The following is a 21585-nucleotide window of genomic DNA, read 5'->3' on the forward strand; positions in this document are numbered from 1 at the left end:
TTCACCGCTTTCCTGCTCGGAGGCAGAACCACGGAGGCCAAGTATCTGAGATAACAGAGTAAAAGAGTAAAAGAGTCGTCGGCTCGCTTGGATCGCGGCTGTAACGACCAAACACCTTCCACACAGTAAACCACAAACAAACACTCACACAGACCGGGGTCAGATCATTCACACAGGTTTTATTCCCCACTTCTCCAACTAAACACAGTTGCTGGCCAGCTCTCTGCGCTGCGATTAACTCCAATCTTCAGATAAAACTACAGTAGTTTGTTGAGGAAAAAATATTAACTCTATTTGTAGCTGCAGAGGGAAAAAATAATCTCACGAGGAAAACAAAAATATTGCTCATGTCACGGAGCCTCTTCCGCATAATATAGCGGTAAAAAAAGAAAAAAGTATGAGTAATACAAAACATGTATTGCATGTTGTACTATTATACAAATTTATTGAAACACATGGCGAGTCAAACATTTACCATAGCAGCTGCCAAACACTCGTAAACAAGGTAGCCTAAGATGCCGGTTGTGCAGAACTGCGGCAGTAAATCCTCGTCGGAGCTTCACTCTTTAGAAGGGATTTCATATGGATCTAAACCATTAATAATCATTATTTTCTCCATATACCGCTCCCTGGCTTCCTTGTTTAAGGTATCCCGGTAAATTCCAGTTCCTTTCCGGCATTTTAACATGTTTTTTTTGCGTTCCGTCTGTTCACTTGGTGCTAACACACTGCTACTACGCTGCTGTCTGTTTACACTCACAACGCTGCCAAAATGGCCACCGCGTCCCAGAATGCACCTTGGCGACCAAGCCCTATTCTATGCCTTTTGAATATATTTTCTATAAATGTATGCCTTTTTGATGATAGTATCTTTGAAGCAACTGCTGATATTTTGCCGTCAATCATGGCAGAGCTCAGACACAAGAGTACAAAAGTAGGTTTTTGAAACCCTGGTGCACTGTGCTCAAGGACACAAATATTTACAGATCATCCGGACTTTCACCTTCGGTATGTGAGTAAGAGTTAAAAGTTAATTCAGGTTCTACTGAAGAGGGATCCATTTTTCAGGCAAGAGCACAAACAAAGTGAAATGGAGATCTCCACAATTCTTTTGCACATTAATATTGGCATGAAGTTCATTTCTCTAAATTTCACTTTCACACTTTCATCTAAATATGAGATTTCAGATCCAAGCCCACTATACTACCCAAAGCAGAATTAAGCAACTCTAAATACACACCCTGAGAAAAAAAAAATTTTTAAAGTTATTTTTCAGCCAAACATTATATATGAACTTAAAATGGAGACTAACAGCTGCTGCTAATAAATTAATAAATAACATGAGCACCTTAACAGGAAAAAAAAATTGCAAATATTACATATTCAACTCAACTTAATTCATAAAGCACTTGAACACAAACATAGGTTCAGACTGAACATTAATAAAATAAAAATATGTAAAAACAAAAATATAAAACCTAAAAACAAAAATAAAACCGTTTTAAAAGCTATGTATACACCCAAATCGAGCTTTTAGAGCCAGATATGCGGTTCTAAATGGAGCTGTTCTGGCATGTATACGCAAGGCATGACAATAACACAGTAGTAGAAGACGAAGAGAAAGACTTTGCTTTAATCTTGCATGCAACATGATCAGGTTAAGTATGTACGAAATGTACAGAGCTGTTGCATTGTTGGCGTCCATATCTACACGTGTTGTTGTCTTCCTTCTACGTCTGCTTCAAATCTGCTGCGTTTGCTTACTAATTGTTCCACCTAACCGGAAGACTGCCAACGCGAAAAAGGCGTCACCTAGCGTCATGGAGTCGAACTCCCCTCATTCAATAATTTGATTCTTTTTTTGCATATGTATACACGGATTTCTTGGAATCTCCAGTTAAATCCTTAGCTCGATTATTGCCAATAGCTCGATTCAGATGTGCATGTAACCGCAGTGACTGACCAGCATCTGTGGCTAAGACAATGTCATTAAAAACCCCTTAACATTGCATATTCAGTACCGTGACAGGTTTTAAATCCTGACTGGAACACCTCAAGAATGTTGTTATCTTTAAAAAAAAAAAAAAGTTATCAACTGGTAGTAAACTATTTTCTCAAGAACGTTAGAAAAAGTAAAGGGAGCTTAGAAATGGGTCTAAAATGTGAAAATATGGTGGAATCCAAGTCAGGCTTCTTAATCAATGGTGTTACTACCGCATGCTTAAAACTTGAATGTACAATCGCATTAGCCAAACTGCCATTAATGATATCGAGCACATAAGGTCCCACGGTAGTAAAAACATTTTTAAAAAGACGAGGTGGAATTCGATCATTAGGAGACCCAGAATGCTTCATATGACTAATTATTTCCTCCAAAGTGGTCAAAAACTGCAGAGCATGTGATGGGAGATGGAGGGGTTAAGGGAAGGAGGACTAATGAGAGTCCTGATGTTTCTAACCTTATAATTAATCAATTTCTAACCTTATGTTGGCACAATGACATCCTGAAGGAATCCACTAGAACAACTTTTAGTACTTCTATTACTGTTCTTCACACAAATGTACAGCTGCTGAACACCAAAACAGTCCTGTTTAGGTCTCATCTCACCTGGAACAGCAGCGAACACTGCAGGAGATCCTTCATGCCCACACCTACAACTAACCATCTATAATAACTCTTTAAAGAGACTTAAATACAGAGTTACTGTAATGATCTGTTGGTAATCACCAGATCTGGGGGTGCTCTTTAGCAACACATTAAGTAAGTTTTTTGCAGCATTTATTACATCTCATATGGTGACAAAAGAAAAACATTGGTGCGATCTGCAAAATAAAAACTTTATCAAAAAAAACTAAAACTAAAAAAAAACACTGGGTTTGTATGTGTATATATATGTATGTGCAGGGCTCCAGACTGCGACCAAATGCTCGCATTTTGCGACCAAAATTTGAGTATGTGCGACTGAATTTCATGTCCACTCGCACACGTGCGACCAGTAAATTTGCCAGTTTTTTTTTTTTTTTTTTTCTTTTACACGTTAAACGTGGAAGGGGTGCGTCAATGAACCCGCATATTTGCAGGCCAATGAGTGTGAAAGGGAATGAGTTGGGGGATCTATTTATTTATTTTTTTCGTTTAATTTCACCAGCTCAAAGCGGGTATTACGCCCGGACCACATTTAATGCGACACAACACGCTGCCGCCGCGGCGCGCACATAAAAGAAAGAGACGGCGGGTATGTTTGGTTTTAGTAACATCTTGCTCAGGCAATGAGTCTGCAATGGCCCAGACGGGAGACACATGTAGCTCAGTGCTTAACTTTTATTTTTAATCCACTCTATATTCTTCTGGTTGTTCTCCGATATGTGCCCCGGCCCCCGCCTGAATTATGGTTCCGCCTTAAATCGACGCAGAGCCGCCGCCGTAGGCTCTGCGTTGTTGTAACGCGGAACCATAAATCAGCCTTCACCCGGTAAAGAAAAAAAAAAAAGAAAATGTGCTCCAATACAGCAGGTCTCATAATTTTATTTTGAACACTGCCAAAACTCTAACTTAAAACGTAACTAGAACTTAAAATTAGCTTGACACAAATGAAAGTTAAATTTTAACACGTGGGAAAAACACCTAACCTTTTAAGTGATGTGTGTTATCAGGTGTAATGGCATTTTTAGGTTAGAAATAAGAATATTTCTTGGTAAGATCCTTAGTTATTTGAGTGAAGGCAGTTAATTTGGTCAACTGGTGTAGGTTCAGGGTTTTAGTAAAGACACAAGTAGGGAAATGTTATTGGCCAGTACCCCCAATATTTGTACATTTTTGTTTAACAGTTAAATTCATGGCTGAAAGGTTACTTAGCACTTTGTTACCAAGCACTTTTTTATCATGTGAATGTATGTTTTTTTTATATATAATGACAGCAATGGTGCTGTCAGTTTACTTTATGTTGCGGCATCTTTAAAAGTGCGCAATGAAATGTAACACTGCATTTGAAACAGCACATTGTGGTAATTCATTAATCTATTATGAAATACGTATTACTAATACACTGAAATGTAGTAGAAATGTAAAAATTTGGTTAGCGTGTCGATAAACGATGTGCGCTCCTAAAATTTCTGATTGTGCCCCTAAAAATTTTCAGTTAGGGGCTACTGTGCTCCTAGTGAAAAAAGTTAGTCTGGAGCCCTGATGTGTATGCGTCGTATATATATTAAATATAGTAACAATTAGGGTTGCAAAGGGGTGGAAAATTTCCGGTAAATTTCCGGAAACTTTCCGGAAACTTTCCATGGGAAGTTAAGCTGGGGAATTTTGGAAATATTCCAAATTGGAAACTTTCCATGGGAATTATGGGAATTTATGGGAATTATTGGGAATTTATGGGAATTTATGGGAATTAACTGGAAATTGGAATGGTCTTCAAAATATTTGACAATTAATGTATAAATTCTTGAATGTTTACAGAAAACCGTCTTGCTGGAGTCAGAAAAAACAGCATCAAATTTGAGGTAGCTACCACCATAATAAGCTAGCCTCTTAAATGGTCAATGAAATGAAAAATAGCTTTCATTTAGCACCTAACTTACCAGCTAGCTAGCTACTGTGTTAATACATTTTTATTTAATATTTGCAAGTTAAACATTAATACCATTATAGATCAAATATATTTACCCCATAATATTATCAAAACTTACTTGACTTTATATAGTCCGTGGGCTCAAATAGTCTTGTGCTTTGAGCTCAAATGTGTGGCCTCCAGGCTTCAAGAAATCACCTGTGCATGTGATGGAGGAATGCACAGTGCCTGTAGGGGGCGTGGCCTCAATAGCCCTGCAGTAAGCAATGTGCTGTATGCATGTGATTGAGGAGTGTACTTGCATTAAATCTGGTTGTTTTAGCCAAGACTATGCTACAATATATTCCCCCCAACTATATTTAAGTTCCCTGTTAAAGGCCAACCTTCAATTCTGTAAATTTCTTATTTATTCCCGTTAATTCCCGTTAATTCCCATATATTCCCGTTAATTCCCATATATTCCCGTTAATTCCCATGGAAAGTTTCCAACTTTGAAAATTCCCGGAATTTTGCAACCCTAGTAACAATGCACATATATATGCCTTAGGTTTTTACCAGCATGGTATCAACCATTAATATGTGTGCAGACAAGGTTAAAAAAATTGTGAACTAACACAGCTTTTCTCTCAGCAGCAAGGTTGTTGGTTTAAACCTGTTGGCCAACTGGTTCCTGTCTGTGTCTGTGTGTTACCTTTGGCCTTTGTGTCTGTGCCTCTCATTTTCAACCGCCATGGCCTGTTTTAGAGATTAAATTTAGCACACCTTGTGCACTGTGACTACATACAAACTCAATCTTTTAAATCCCATCAGGGAAAACCATCACTGCTGAACAATCAGTCACTGTCAACTTTGCTATTTTCAAAACCTTTTTTCCTCTTCATAAAACTGACCTGAATCCCACGTCCTATTTCAAATTTGGCCAAACTCCACTTTAATCACCTTCCACAGCAGATCTGCAATTGACACATGCATGGTTTATCTATGACGAGCAGCTCCTGCTCATTAGCAGGATGGAAGGTGAGCTACTGCTTCATCAAACTTCCAGCTGCAGGCTGTCCTCCTCATCCTCATGATTCTCTCCATCATGATTCTCTCCATCCCCCTCATCCTCATGATCCTCCTCATCCTCATGATTCTCCTCATCCTCATGATTCTCTCCATCCTCCTCATCCTCATGATTCTCTCCATCCTCCTCATCCTCATGATTCTCCTCATCCTCATGATTCTCTCCATCCTCCTCATCCTCATGATTCTCCTCATCCTCATGATTCTCTCCATCCTCCTCATCCTCATGATTCTCTCCATCCTCCTCATCCTCATGATTCTCCTCATCCTCATGATTCTCTCCATCCTCCTCATCCTCATGATTCTCCTCATCCTCATGATTCTCTTCATCCTCCTCATCCTCATGATTCTCTCCATCCTCCTCATCCTCATGATTCTCCTCATCCTCATGATTCTCTTCATCCTCCTTATCCTCATGATTCTCTCCATCATGATTCTCTTCATCCTCCTTATCCTCATGATTCTCTCCATCCTCCTCATCCTCATGATTCTCCTCATCCTCATGATTCTCTTCATCCTCCTCATCCTCATGATTCTCTCCATCATGATTCTCTTCATCCTCCTCATCCTCATGATTCTCTCCATCCTCCTCATCCTCATGATTCTCCTCATCCTCATGATTCTCTCCATCATGATTCTCTCCATCCTCCTCATCCTCATGATTCTCCTCATCCTCATGATTCTCCTCATCCTCATGATTCTCTCTATCATGATTCTCTCCATCCTCCTCATTCTCATGATTCTCCTCATCCTCATGATTCTCTTCATCCTCATGATTCTCCTCATCCTCCTGATCCCCCCCCCCCCTCCCCCGGTGAGGCAGCAGGGTTATGCTGCCTGATGGCTGCAACATTGCTCCACACTGGTCCCAGTCCTCTCCTGCACGACTCTCATCAGCTGATCTAAACCCCGGTGCTGGCGATGCGTCTCATCCTCATCATCAACCAGTCTGCATTAATGCCTGAATGCACACTTCTGACTTCAATAAAACCATAGAGCCGAAATGCTGTCAAAACATCTATAACTGTTGATGAAAGTAGGCTCCGTAGCGGCCAACACATCAGATCTGCAAAGGGACATGAATAATGCAACTCATGTAGGCTCGGCAGCGCCACTTTGCAAGGAAATTCAACGGAACCCCGAGTGAAGTCACAAAACACGAAGCCAGATAACGAAGGATGGCGGATGGTTCGGCTTTCAAAATAAAACCACTGGCTTTGTTATTCAAGCACATACAAACACAGCGAAGAGACGGAGCGGCTCTTATTTTGAAGGTCTGCACCGGTGCTTCGTTCCCCATCTGTCTGCCTTGATGGCAAATAAAATATTACACTACACTGGCGTTGAAACGATCAAATAAACCCCTGAATGTCACCGATGGTCTTCACATGCAACACATAAATCATGTAAATGTGAGCGGTGGGCTGTAGCCGGCGTGTCGGCGGCGCAGAGCCGGCCCCGGTGCAGCTGTCAGGGCGGCGGAGCCGGCTAGCCGCTAGCGCTAGCATGGCGGCGGCAGCGCTGACAGCTGGGACCGGGGCCGCGGAGCGGCGGCCGCGGGCCGGCACGACTGCAGGCATGTGCACGGTGCACAAGCATTCTCACACGAACCGCGTCCCTACCCGTCAGGATCCCCACGCGGGTCTGATGGTCGTGGTTGGTGAGCACCATCCCGTCCGCCGCCATGTTTACAACCTCTGTCTGCGCTGGGACGGCGAGCACACACACACTGGGGGCGGCGTGCGCGCCGCCGCGTGCTCGCGGCTGCTGCTGCTGATGCTGGTGCTGATGCTGAGGATGCTGCTCCTACTGCTGATGCTCCTACTGCAGCTGATGCTGCTGCTGATGCTGCTGGTGCAGCTGATGATGCTGATGCTGATGCAGCTCCTACTGCTGCTGATGATGCAGCTGCTGATGCTGATGCTGATGCTGCTCCTACTGCAGCTGCTGATGCTGATGATGCTGATGCAGCTGCTGATGCAGATGCTGCTGTTGATGCTGATGCTGCTCCTGCTGCAGCTGATGATGCTGATACAGCTGCTGATGCTTCTGCAGCTGCTGCTGATGATGCTGCTGATGCAGCTTAGTTTAGTTTAGTTTAGTTTATTTTGCACATAAAACAGAACAGTAGAAACAAAGGTCAAAACATAAATGACCAATTCTAACTCTAATAATGATTTCTGGCATTATCATGATATATTGTTTCATATTATTATATTAAGTTATGAAATCTCTTGGGATGTTAAACTATAGTATTATATTGTTATATATAATAGTATGGTGATATAATTTGGTTATATGTTATAATATTTTATACAAATTATGTTATATTAGGATATTACTATATTTATTATGCTATATTTATATGATATCATGCTACACCACTCTATATGATAATTATTTATTTGTTCACTCTCGAATCAATATTCTCAATTTATGTACCTATTTTCATCACCTTATTTACACTCAAACACGGCACTCACACACACACACACACACACACACACACACACACACACACACACACACACTCACACACACACACACACACACACACACACACACACACACACACACACATACTGATGCTGTCTTTTGTCATCGTTTGCACTGTATGTTAATAAATAAAAAAAAAAGGTCAAATGAAGCATTGTGCAGGAGAGGTGGAAGCCAAAAAGGCTTATGAAAATGCCTCCCCTTTATAAAACAAACATAAACAACAATAACAACAGCAAAAACAAAAAAACAATATAGAAATACATAATATAAAACAGAAAAAGACAATTTAACATGAAAAAGAAAAACAATACTGAATTATTGAAATATGGAAAAATTAAAAAGAAATTAAAATTAAAAAGATGTAGGATAATTGCATGAAAAAAAATAAAATACAATTTAACAACTCCAGATGTGTTTCTGATCTTAACTAAAAAAATATTTTTTCAAGTGTTTTTTGAACAAAGCCAGTGAAGATATTGATTTTAGTGATGTAGGTAAATTGTTCCATAGGGATGATCCTCTGTATTTTAAAGTGCGTTGATTGTGTGAAGTCCGGCATAAAGGAAGGTAAAAGTCCTTTGAGTGTCATGTCTGATATGAATGGATGTCTGAGGAAAACTTAAAAACATTCTGGAAGCTGAGTGGCAGGTCATGAGATGAATATACATACTCATACATAAACACACAGGTTTGATAGATGTTCACATTGAAGACAGATAACAAAACAGAAAAGAGCAGCTGCTGATGCAGCTGATGATGCTGATGCTGCTGCTGCTGCTGATGCTGCTGCTGCTGATTCTGATGCACCTCTGGAGGACGGCAGCGCTGTGTGGACACTTGTGTGGGCGCGTGTGCACTCGTGTTCTCGTGCTCGTGAACGCCCTGCAAATATGTGTTGGCTCGCAGTTGTAAAGTGGACCAAGACCAAAAGCTGGGACACTGTGTGTGATAAAAATAATGACAAAATGCAATGATTTGCATAATTTACAAACATATATTACTGTCACAATGCAACACGTGACATATTTCAAATACTTAAACTGAGGAAATATAACATCTTAATGAAAAAAAAGCTTACTTTGGGCAACACATGACGAGAAAAATAAAGAAACGCCTGGATGAACCTTAGTAAACACAAGTGGTCCAGTATAGAACCAGCATGGGGCCACAATGTTGAGCCCATTCATACGTATCTCAGATGGGTCTCATATGCAAATGCTGGTGCAGTAGGGATCATCCAACAAGTTCAAAAAATCTCTGCCTAAAAACTCAATAAACAGATGTATTTTACAGATGCAAAAATGAAGAGATACGTTGACATGATCCAGAATGTCAACTTCTATGGACCAAAGCTATAATTTTGAGATGAACTGAGGAAAAGAGGAAAACTGTCCCATGACCACCCAAAAATTTTAATTTGAAAATCTTTTAGGGAATCATGGACACAGACAGTGTCCTCTAAACTACATACAGAGCAGAAAGGCCATCCAGGTTTTTATTTGTGCTCAGTTAAAAAGCAGCTGGCACACCTAGAGAAGTAACATGAATGCTGAAAGACTTATCCAGGTTTCAGAGGAACACATGCTCCTATCTAGACGACAGGGAAAGCCTTCCACCATTCATGCTCCATCCATTACAAAAGCAGGGCTTCATAGTAGAAGAGTCTGGGTTCCGAACTGTCCTGCCTGCAGTCCAGAGCTTTTCCATGATGTCCAAAACAGTTTTTAATTGGTGAAAGGCCAAAGTACAGTTAGGCCAGGTAAAATAATTTCAGCTGTCTTAATAAAGATTTAAAACTTGGACATGGTTCCCCACGTCTAATGACTCCATAATCATCACATTTCACTTGTATTGTTCTGTCAAAATACAGTTAGCCAGGAACAGAAGGAAGTGGGGTTTGCTTGGCATATGAAAAGACTTCATCACTGAAATAAACTGAGTTTGAACGTGTACACTTGGTTTGAACAATTATTTCAATCTTCAATTTCAATTTTATTTATATAGCGTCTATTACAACAGAATTGTCTCTAGGCGCTGCTGATGATTTATGGTGCTTAATTATGTGTTCTATTGCCTTATTACCATTTTTGTGTTTGTAGTTCACTTAAAATGTAGTACTGCTTTGTGCCATACCACAGTAGTAGCATTCCAGATGTCCTGATGACGGATGATTTTGTGCAAGAAAAGAGGTCAGCAGGAGGCTCCTCTCCCTTATCAGCTGCAGGCCATCTAGCCAGCTAAATGTAGTTGTGAGCTCGATGGATAGACCTTTATCTCTCTCTTTTTAATGCTAATTTCAGATATTGACGTATTTTTATAGAAGTAAACCCCAGAGCCTGCCCAGAAACAGATGTGATCTGGGGTTTCCCTAAGTGAGGGACGTCGCCGACCTTTACCCGAGTTAGACCCTCCAGAGACAGCGTTGGGGGGCAGTTCCTTGGTAGGAAGATCTATCATGTGACAAGTGTGTGACAGATGATGGTGACATGCGTCAAATCAGCTTTCACGCTGCAGACTTCCACCGTAACAGAGGTTTCCTGCTGGGAGATCATGTGATGGTGGTGATGATGTGAGGATCTGCGACCCCCTGCTCCCCCACTCCTGGGAGGGGGCACATCTGCATTTAAACTGGTGTTGTTTGAATGAGAAGAGGTTTTCAGAGAGATTAAAGTGGACATTATGAAACAAACAGTGCAACCATCAATCAGAAGTAGTTTGGACAAAATAGAAAACATGTTAATCAAATTAAATCAAATCAAAGTTGATTTAGACGGGACAATGCATATTAATGAACACTACATTAAGCAGTGTAAATACACCATATTTTAGCAGAAATGCTAGTTTCCACCCACAGTCCCCACAGAAAACATAAACACAATTCAGTCAAACAATACAATCAAACAAGGGAACAAACATAAAACATACATAGTACCAAAATAGATTTAGCAGCATTTAAAAGCAGTATGGATTGTACCTAAAGTGACTTGATGCGTAATAGTTGTATTGTGTTCATCATGTCTTCAGATTGATATCCTATGGTTTCTTTTTTTCCGACAACTGCTGTCTGAAACTGTCTGAAAAAAAGAAACTATAGGATAAAGTGACTTGAGATTAAAGTGATTTGAGAAAAATATGCATATTACAATAATGAAATACTAGCGATGACGGGGATGTTATGGCACTGAGAGTATCCAAGTTGTGTGACATACAGTACAAAGTGCGTGTTGCATTGCGCATTGCCCTAGTACGAACTAATTAAACAGATAATTAACATTAAGACAAACTACACAAGTTGGTGTGTTAAAATATGATTTCACATTCAAAACAACAACAAAAAAGAAAATCAAAGTTTGGGACAACTTGGTGTTAAAAGGCTGTTGGAAAAACATAATGATGATTTCAATCAGGGTTATTATTTCTAAACGGTGACCTCAACCGATTTATGTGAAATGATTCATATCAAATCTGATGGGACAATGTTACTGTTGCTGTTAGCTGAGGCTGAGTTTAACCCCGCTCCAAACCATTATGTGATGTGAGTCAGTCACAAGACCTCTTAAACACCACTGAGCAGTCTTCTGCACTTGTCTTTTAACCTGCAGTTCAAGGTTAGCTCGATATCAGTTACTTACTTTAAGAGATTAAATGTTTTCCTTAACAAAAACAAAAATAAACACATGTATACTGCTTACTGTATTTGGGTCAATGACGTAACGCCTATATTTTCTGAAAAACAGAATTTTTTTCAATTCGAAAAAGGTTTAAAGGGATAAAAAAAATACCATATATATGAACTATCTGTCCCACATATGGACTCACTTGAATTTTACAAAAAATACTGAAATATCATGTTACGCGACCATTAAAATAACCATTTTTGTATAATACTGAAAACTTGTAAAAAAAAAAAAAGATGTCAAGATGTTAATTAATTTATTTTAATATGAATCATGGTTGCACCACATGACTTTTATTTAAGGCTAGTGCCAATTCATCTTGACAAAAAACACTTAATTTTCATATGAATTTATGTGTACACAACATTCTTAATGTTTGAACTACTGCAATAGATATTCTTTTTTTTTTATTATTTTAAAATTGACCTGTTGAAAATCCTTATTCGTCATTGACCCCTTATTTAGGGCCACATGATCAGATTATCTGGCATCTGCTTTTCAGGCAGGTTCATTGTGAATCAGCTGAACTAGTAATTGTTGTAACACTGCCGTCATGTTAAACCTTAACTACAGCTGCGGGTTACGCTCAAAATGTGGGACAGTCTTACAGTGCAGCTAAGTTAGCTACATGGTAACAACAAGAGAAATGTCCCCTCAATAACTGAGACAGGAGAACAGTTCAGACAAATTATTTGTATTATAGATATAATATTTAATATTACAATATTACAATATACAATATTTAATATTTAATTATAACTATTAAATATATTGTATTGTAATATTCTATTGTAAATATATTATGTATATGTCACTTTTATGTGTGTCAAGAGGGCTGGTGAAGGAAACACTCACACACCTATGAACACAAAAGAAACCTCTGTTGCAAGATTAAAATGCATATGGGTTTTTACCAAACTTGGTATTAACCATTAATATACAAACTGAGGTATAAATGCTCCACAAACACATACAACCACTTTACATTGAAATATAATTACATTTTTGAATTGATTATAATTTCTTTTAAATAAGGCCTTTAAGCTTATCAATACCCAGTAGCCATGTCACTCTGGTGTCCAGAAGTCATTCACATGAGTACACTAAGCTCAATAGCCGACTTACTGTAAAAGGTCACTGACTCATTAAACTAACGAAACTTTGACTAAATTAAACTTATCCAAATGTCTCAGAAGACTCAGAGTTTCCTTGGGCATTTGCTGACATCTACCACCTCAGTGTCTGCTGTCTACATCTGCTTATATACTCATCCCTGTAGTGCACCAACTTACCCATTGTGTCTGTGTCTCTCCTTTCTCTGTTCTTCATTCTCTCTGTCTGTTTCCTCTTTTCCTGCTCTGCTCAGCTGGTCTTCGGCAGGAGGTTCCTCCCTTATGATCCAGGTCCTGGTCCAGGTTTCTTCCCTCCTAAAGGGGAGTTTTTCTTGCCACTGTTTGGCTTAAGGTTTTTCTCCCACTAGGGTAGTTTTTTTTACCTGCCATTGTTTATGTAATAATTGCTCGGGGGTCATGTTCTGGGTCTCTGGAAAGATCCTAGACTAGACAACTTCTATTGTAATCAGAGGTGGGTAGAGTAGCCAAAAATTGTACTCAAGTAAAAGTACTGTTACTTCAGAATAATATGACTCAAGTAGAAGTAAAAAGTAGTCATCCAAATAATTACTTGAGTAAAAGTAAAAAAGTACTTGGTGAAAAAACTACTCAAGTACTGAGTAACTGTTGAGTAACGTCTGATTTATTTTTTTAACACAACCATTCAAACAGACAAAAGTATAAAATAATCATAATCAAAATAAGCTTAAAGTAAATTCAAGCACTTTAATAAATAATTAAATAAATAAAATAACAGAATAAAAAAAATTAATTAAGCACAAGTAGCACAAAATTTCAAGCCTTTGTACTTTTGTTTTTTAACCAGGCTCCGCAGGCAGAACTAGAACAAGCCCATGAACTCATAGAAACTCTGTGTGTGTGTTTGAGTCTGCGTAAATGTGACAAAACATGCAAAAACAAACATTTTTCCCAAAGAATCACCCAGTGATGTCATGAGATGTACGTGGATAAAAGGGATAAAAGAAAAGTAACGAGCTCAACGTAGCCTAATGTAAAAAGTATAGTGATTCAAAACTACTCCTAAAAGTACAAAATTTCCCCAAACTTACTCAAGTAAATGTAACGGAGTAAATGTAACTTGTTACTACCCACCTCTGGTTGTAATAGATGCTATATAAATAAAATGGAATTGAATTGAATGGAGTCTACTACATCTACATCACTTTTCCAACTAGACATGCCACTCTTCTTCATGAGCAGGGCTCCTCACGTCCACTCCTCCAGGGTTGTTGTCTTGCACTTCTTAGTATTAACACTTGCACTTCCTATATTAACACACCTGGTTTAAATCAATTGATCACCATGAGCTTGTTATCAAAGTCTGTTGATGACACAGTCATTTGTGGCGGGGTGTGTTGGAGCAGAAAAACATCTAAGACATGCAGTACAGCGGCCCCTCGAAGACCAGACTCAAAGAGTCCTACTGATGAGGATGGATTCATTACCTGTTTTGCTCTGAAAAATACCCATAAAGCTGCAGGTTAACCCCAGAGCCAAACAATGGTTCCCTTTGCTGTCATACTTTTGCTTTTACTTCACATAAAAAGCATAAATGCATCTATTAGTGATTGAGAATGTTTAATGATAACAGTAAACACAGTACACAAGCTCAGTCTCTACTGTAGATAATCCGTATAGTTGCCACACCACGCTCCTCTACAGATCTTGAGTGTTTTGTAGTATTTTCTGCTGAGAAAAGGCTTGAGTTGACTCTTAGGATCCACTCAGTGATTCTCTGGTTGGTGTAGTAATCATCATCACTGTCCCCCTGCAGCACCTTTGGATGACCTTCATCCTCGCAGTCCTCAGATGTTTCAGTAGCTGAGTCGTCAGAGCAGAAGCCTCTCTGCTGTTTGGTATCAGGCTCAGCACCGATCGGCTTCCTCGTGTGACTCCTACAGCCTCCCAAAGCACCGTCTTCAGTCCTTCTTGGTTGAACTAGATGCTGAGCTGGTTGTAGACTCATCACTGCCTGTTGCTGTCTGGCCAGTCTGCTGTAAGACTTCAAATGCTGCACAGCTTCTTTGTTTCTTGCTTCAAGAGCAACATTGGTTTTATTACATTTGATTGAATCCTGCTTTGCTCTCCCCCTTTGGCTAACAGTAACATGGAAGAGTGTGTTTTCCTTAATTTTGCTTCCTGTTGGTAGATCTGTAGTGTGTGCTTTTGGTTTGGTGGACTCCTTCCTATGCAGAGGGAAAGCAGCAGAAGGTTCCAGTTTTCCAGGGATTGTTCTTGATGTAATTGGTGGTAGAGGGATTCTTGCTTGCCTTATTAGTCCTAAAGCATTTTTTGAATTCTTCAAATTGTCACCTTTTGCAGTTCCTTGTAGATTCATGGATGACCTCCAGGCTCCGTTATTCTGTTGGTCGCTGAGTTCCAAAAGACGACTTTTTCTTTCTGTATCCTTTAATCCACATCGCCTGAGTCTTTTGATCCTGTTCACATCGGACCAACTTGGTTTGTTATCAAGATCTACATTTCTCATAGCTACAACCCCTTTTTGCATGCTGTGTCAGGGAAAGTGGTGATGGATTGAGAGGCAGACTGTCCACCTGCTGTTATACCGCCTCCAGCCCAGCACGCAGACGCACCAACAGCCCCGAGCAGTCACCTGATCTGTAACCGTAGCCGTCAGAGGTCGTCACCAAGGAGGCAAAGTCTTTCACAGAGCAGGAGTCGTGCGTCACCACCGCACTGAAGATGAACCCTCCTAAATCTTTCATGCACAGATACAAGGAACACATTATTTAAGTGGTTCAGTTAGGTAATTCACGGTATACACGAAAATCTTTGTAGTTACAGATCTTTCATAGGTATGAACAAAACCTGCTCCTTCTTGCAAGCAAAATGGGCCATACATTTCATTCTTACCCATTGTGTCTTAAAACGCGTGTTAAAAGCAATCAAGTCATTGTCTTCTACAGTCCAGTGATATAAAGCATAAGGTCATGAGAATAAGTTCACCTTCAGAGTTTGCTGTTGACTCCTGTGGAGGCATTTGACTGTCTCCACCATATGATTCCTGAGAAAGATGTCTCTTAAATCATTGAGGTAATTTATCCAAGTGGCATTCAATGAATCCAGAGTATTTTATAATAAGAAGGCAGTTTATGTCTAAACCAACTCAAAGGTTTATGATCCTTGCATGGCTCAGACACATTGTCTGAATAGGAGCATATGTTTCTCTAAAACCTTTTAGTGATGTTTCCTTTCCAGATGTGAAAGCTGAGGGCCATGGCTCCAATCCTCCGTAACTAAGAAGATGCTTCGCCCGTCGTTTTCACAAAGAATGTTTTTAACTTTTCCTCAGTCTAATTTTGGCCTTGTCCCATGCACACAGAGATTTCTCCAGATTCATGTCCTCTTTTGATGATATTATATACTGTAGAATAGTGTTGACGATTTTACACTGAGGAACATTGTCAAATAGTTTTATGTGTTAAAAAATGTAGATCCTAAATCACACACATACACACATGCACGCACACACGTCAGCTAGCCTTCCTGTACAGATGGTGTGATGGTGTACAGACTGAAACACACCGTTCCTACAACGTCCACTGTCAAGTTCCACTCAGTTGACTCCGAAAAGGACACCAGGACAACTCGGATTTCCAATTTGATCAACTTTTATTTTTATCCAACCTTTGGGCTTGGTTGGTTTCTTTTCAGTTGATCTTCCAATAGTAATCAGAGTAATCAGATAATCAGATAATCAGGTTGTTAACCTTCGAAAACAAAGAAAAAAGTGTTAACAACAATATGTACAGGTATTTACAAGAAAATTCAAATAAATTCAACTAACTCAAACAGTAAACCTAAACTTTTACTGTTCAAAATGAGTCAAACAAGTAAATCGAAATGTAAAGTCAAAATAATTTTATCCACTTAAGGGAACTCAAGATGAATTAATTAAATCAATTATTTTAAACTAATTTCCATGCTGAAACGGATTAAATCAACCAAATGGAGTAAAGGTAAGTAAAAGGGTAAGTATAATTAAAGCTGCAAGCAGCGATGAACGGGCCCTCGCACTCACGGCCACCGCCCCCCCATAAGCATATCAGAAATGACACCACAAAAGACTTCCTGTGTCAAACCATTCAAAAGTTATAGCAGAAAAAAGGGACAACCAGGGACAACCAATCAGAAGAAGGGGCGGGGCTAATTAAGGCCAACGAAGCTTAAGGACTCAATACAGAGTCCCATGACACCACCCACGACTCTCTATGTCAAACCATTCAAAAGTTATAGTAGAAAAAAGGGACAACCAATCAGAAGAAGGGGTGGAGCTAATTAAGGCCAACGAAGCTTAAGGACTCATTACACAGTCCCATGACATCACCCACAACTTCCTATGTCAAACCATTCAAAAGTTATGGCAGATAAAAGTATTCTAGGGGACGCTGTTGAGCCGTTAGGCCACGCCCATTAATTCAAACCATGAAATATCAAATTTATCGCCAGGCCTGGCTTGCATGCAAAATTTGGTGACTTTTGGAGAACTATCAAATATGGACCAATCAGATGAAGGGGGGGCGCGCCTTTTGGCGTCTAGCGTCGCCACGGTAACACTTTTGAAAGAGAAAAGTAATGCGTGGTGTCGCAGGATGGAGACGCACATTTTGATGTATAACACACCTGGGTGCACGTTACGGTTCGGGCCGTATTAATTGCCGAAGGAATGGCATAAATTGCGCCAAAATTACACAATTAATTCAAAATGGCCGACTTCCTGTTCGGTTTCGGCCAAGGCTCCAAGAGACTTTTCTTTAAGTTGCGCCATGATACAGGTGTGTAGCGATTTTCGTGCATGTACATCAAACCGTATTGTGGGGCTTGAGGCACAAAGTTTTCCGGGGGGCGCTGTTGAGCCATTTTGCCACCCCCATTAATGCAAACCATGAAATATAAAATTTATCGCCAGGCCTGCCTTGCATGCAAAATTTGGTGACTTTTGGGGAACTATCAAATATGGACCAATCACATGAAGGGGGGCGCGGTTTTTGGCGTCTAGCGTCGCCACGATAACACTTTTGAAAGAGAAAAGTAATGCGCGTAGTCACAGGATGGAGACGCACATTTTGATGTATAACACATCTGCGTTCACGTTACGGTTCGGGCCGTATTAATTCTCGAAGGAATGGCATATATTGCTCCAAAATTACGCGATTAATTCAGAATGTTCAAAATGGCCGACTTCCTGTTCGGTTTCGGCCATGGCGCCAAGAGACTTATCTTTAAGTTGCAACATGATACAGGTGTGTAGCGATTTTCGTTCATGTACGTCAAACCGTATTATGGGGCTTGAGGCGCAAAGTTTTTTCTGTCTGAACCAATCAGATGAAGGGTGGGCGCGCTTTTTGGCGTCTAGCGTCGCCACGGTAACGCTTTTGAAAGAGAAAAGTAATGCGTGGTGTCGGAGGATGGAGACGCACGTTTTGATGTATAACACACCTGGAGGCACGTTACGGTTCGGGCCGTATTAACTGCCGAAGGAATGGCATAAATTTCGCCAAAATGACACGATTAATTCAAAATGACCGACTTCCTGTTCGGTTTCGGGCATGACGCCAAGAGACTTTTCTTTAAGTTGCGCCATGATACAGGTGTGTACCGATTTTCGTGCATGTACGTCAAACCGTATCGTGGGGCTTGAGGCACAAAGTTTTCCGGGGGGCGCTGTTGAGCCATTTTGCCACGCCCATTAATGCAAACCTTTAAATATCAAATTTTTCGCCAGGCCTGGCTTGCGTGCCAAATTTGGTGACTTTTTGGGCACGTTTAGGGGGGCTAAAAGGCCCTCCTTTCGTCAGAAAAATAATAATAACACGAAGAATTCCTACAGATACAATAGGGCCTTCGCACTGAAGGTGCTCGGGCCCTAATTAGCTTAATTAGTAAGGTAAGTATAAAAGTAAGAAAGGTAATTAAGAAATGTAAATTTAACTTAACTTTTAGCAAAGGTTTAACATTTGTATCCTTCAAACTTTGCAATTATCTTTTACCTTTTAACATTGAGCTTAAATTGTTCAACATAATAATCATTCAATTCTGTAACTTAAAGCTTTTAACTTGTTAAAGTGAACAAACAACCAAATTAAATCAATGCTCAATACTGGCATAAGTTTGCTGTGGTTCAGCTTGAACTTACAAACAACCACTAACAAACAAATCAGGACAGGTAAGTAAACCAATCAAGGTAGGTATTAGCATTTAGCAAAAGAACAGATATATTCACCGACCATTGGAGTCTTTTTAAACATGGATCTTGTAGCTTCTTTCTTTCTGGCTGCTTTCCACTCTGTTCATTTGCTTGGGAGTGAATGAAGTGAGACAGACTTCCCTTTAACAGCTGCCTTGAATCAGCCAATTGGCGGCCATCTTGCCTTTGGTGTTCTGGGAAACGTAGTTCTTCCTGGTCCAAGGCAAGTAAGATGAAGGAGGAGGCAGCTCCTCCCTTCCAGGTCAGGGACACTTGAGTTTTGACTTCACATCCACTCTTATATCTGTGTGAGACTCATGCAGCATTAACATGTTTGGTGACGCACACGTCCAAACACTCTGAAGATGGTTTACTACGAGTGACAGGCAGAGCATTTGAGATGGATCCAGTTTTCATTTGCTGCAATAACGATGTCAGTTTTAGAAAAGCCTTTAATTACATGACCAGGTTGTGGGTTCAGGCAGAATCTCTGAGGAGTTCTTAAGCAGAGAGCCTGACTTGGAACTGCTCAGTCCATGTTTTCAGTCCCACCAGCAGTTTGCTGTTCTGACGGTTTTGTTCTCTTCGATGTCCAGAGTGCGAGATCAAACAGCAGACAGCAACAGAAGCAGCTGTGAAAGTAGGCCGGAGCAGACCGGAACTGTGCTCATTCGGAGCATTTGGAACTGCATCCATGCCGGGCAACTGTTGTAGTTTATGCTGAAGGTCTGTTGAGGTGAAGTAACGTCTGCACAATGATCATAACCACGTCTGGCACGTCAGATCATACAGATAGAGTCCAGACATCATCAAACCTGAACCTCTCCTCCGTTTGGCTGTGTCAATGAATTCTGTCCCAATAAAGTTATAAATAGAAGCCCAGCCCCAGCTTGGACTGAATCGGACTTAAGACTGGCATTGCAGGCGGACTCTTGCTCTGCTTGTACAGGTACTGAACGGTCTGAAGCAATGGAACCAGTTTGCCATGGTCCTGGGCACTCCTGACAGGATAGGTCCAATGTCTTTTCCAAGTCCTTAAAGTTCGTGTGGACTGGTTGGGCAAACTCTCAGGACCCTTCGAGGACACCAGTGAGGGTAAAGAGCAGGTCCAGTGTTTTAACATTTGGAAATACAGGAAAATAAGGAAAAAAATACTCAGTTCCTTGACTGACCAGTAGGGGCTATGAAGTCAATCACAGTTGCACTGTTTAATGTTCCAACCATGTACCAAGACTGTTGTGACTGGCAGGGGGTTGGTCTGGACGGCTCCGAGATCAAAGCTGGGCTTACATTTGGCAGTTTGTGCTAACCAAGCGTTGGCTACACAGCAGGCATTTCTAATGTTGTTACTGAAATGACATTTGAAATGGGAGAATGGATCAGTTGAAGGAGCCAAAGGCCTTCCGGCGTGGAACCAGCAGTCAGTTAGCCCTCTATGCTGGTGACTGTCGTGTCCTAGTAAAGCTGTGGCAGCGTGTGTGTGTGCATGTTTGCATGTGTTTGTTTTCACACCAATAGTTTAACATGTTAATAAGGCAATTACACATGTCATTATGGCTCATGCTGCATGACATTACAAAGTGTGCCATGCATGTAAAGCTTCGTGCTTGGTGGCTATTTTGCAATCAAATTAAAGTTACCATAATTTCACAGTATTGGTGCCAATTTCTGCTGTGTGGCTTATTATGTTGTAGTACAATAGAGATTTGAGTTTCTATTGGTCACAAAACTCCAAATACCAGTGATATCAAACTTTTAGTTTTAAAAGACTTGTTCCAACTTGGCATGAGATAAGTAATATCTAATTATTTATTATCTAAATAATAATAATAATAATAACCACAATCATATGCTGTAATAATGCACCTTTCAATAACCACATGTCCACATGTTTAGAAGGTATTGAGACTCTAAACTTGGGCGAGGGAACACAAAGTAATGCACGCACTGCAAAAACTCAAAATCTTAACAAGAATATTTTGTCTTATTTCCAGTTAAAATGTCGCATTTTTAGTCAAAAAAAATCTCATTACACTTAAAACAAGACTCATCACTGGAAAAAACAACAATTTTCACCTGTTTCAAGTAGATTTTCACTCAAACTAAGTAGAAAAATCTGCCAGTGGAACAAGACTTTTTAGCTTGTAATGAGAAGATAAATCTTGTCCCACTGGCAGATTTTTCTACTTATTTCAAGTGAAAATTTACTTGAAACAGGTGAAAATTGTCAAATAACAAGTTATTCTTCTGGTGATGGCTCTTGTTTTAAGTGCAATGAGATTTTTTGACTAAAAATGAGACATTTTAACTAGTAATAAGACAAATATTCCTGGTAAGATTTTGAGTTTTTGCAGTGTGGTTGAACCCCACAAACATACAAACGAAGATATTCACACGGACAAGGTTGTTGGCACCCTTCCATTAAAGAA

The 21585-nt window shown here is 40.1% G+C and overlaps 1 protein-coding gene across 1 annotated transcript in view; it reads right to left on the minus strand.

Annotated features, from left to right (window-relative positions):
* gphna (gephyrin a) overlaps positions 1–7467 on the minus strand; it is a 65254-nt gene extending 57787 nt beyond the window's left edge. Inside the window, 1 exon segment of the mRNA XM_061744395.1 lies at positions 7262–7467. Within this exon segment, the coding sequence (XP_061600379.1) occupies positions 7262–7325 (64 nt within the window). The 5' untranslated portion in view covers positions 7326–7467.
* Positions 7468–21585: the final 14118 nt, after the last annotated feature.

Source organism: Cololabis saira, chromosome 16, assembly GCF_033807715.1.
Source record: "Cololabis saira isolate AMF1-May2022 chromosome 16, fColSai1.1, whole genome shotgun sequence".
NCBI classification, from domain to species: domain Eukaryota; kingdom Metazoa; phylum Chordata; class Actinopteri; order Beloniformes; family Belonidae; genus Cololabis; species Cololabis saira.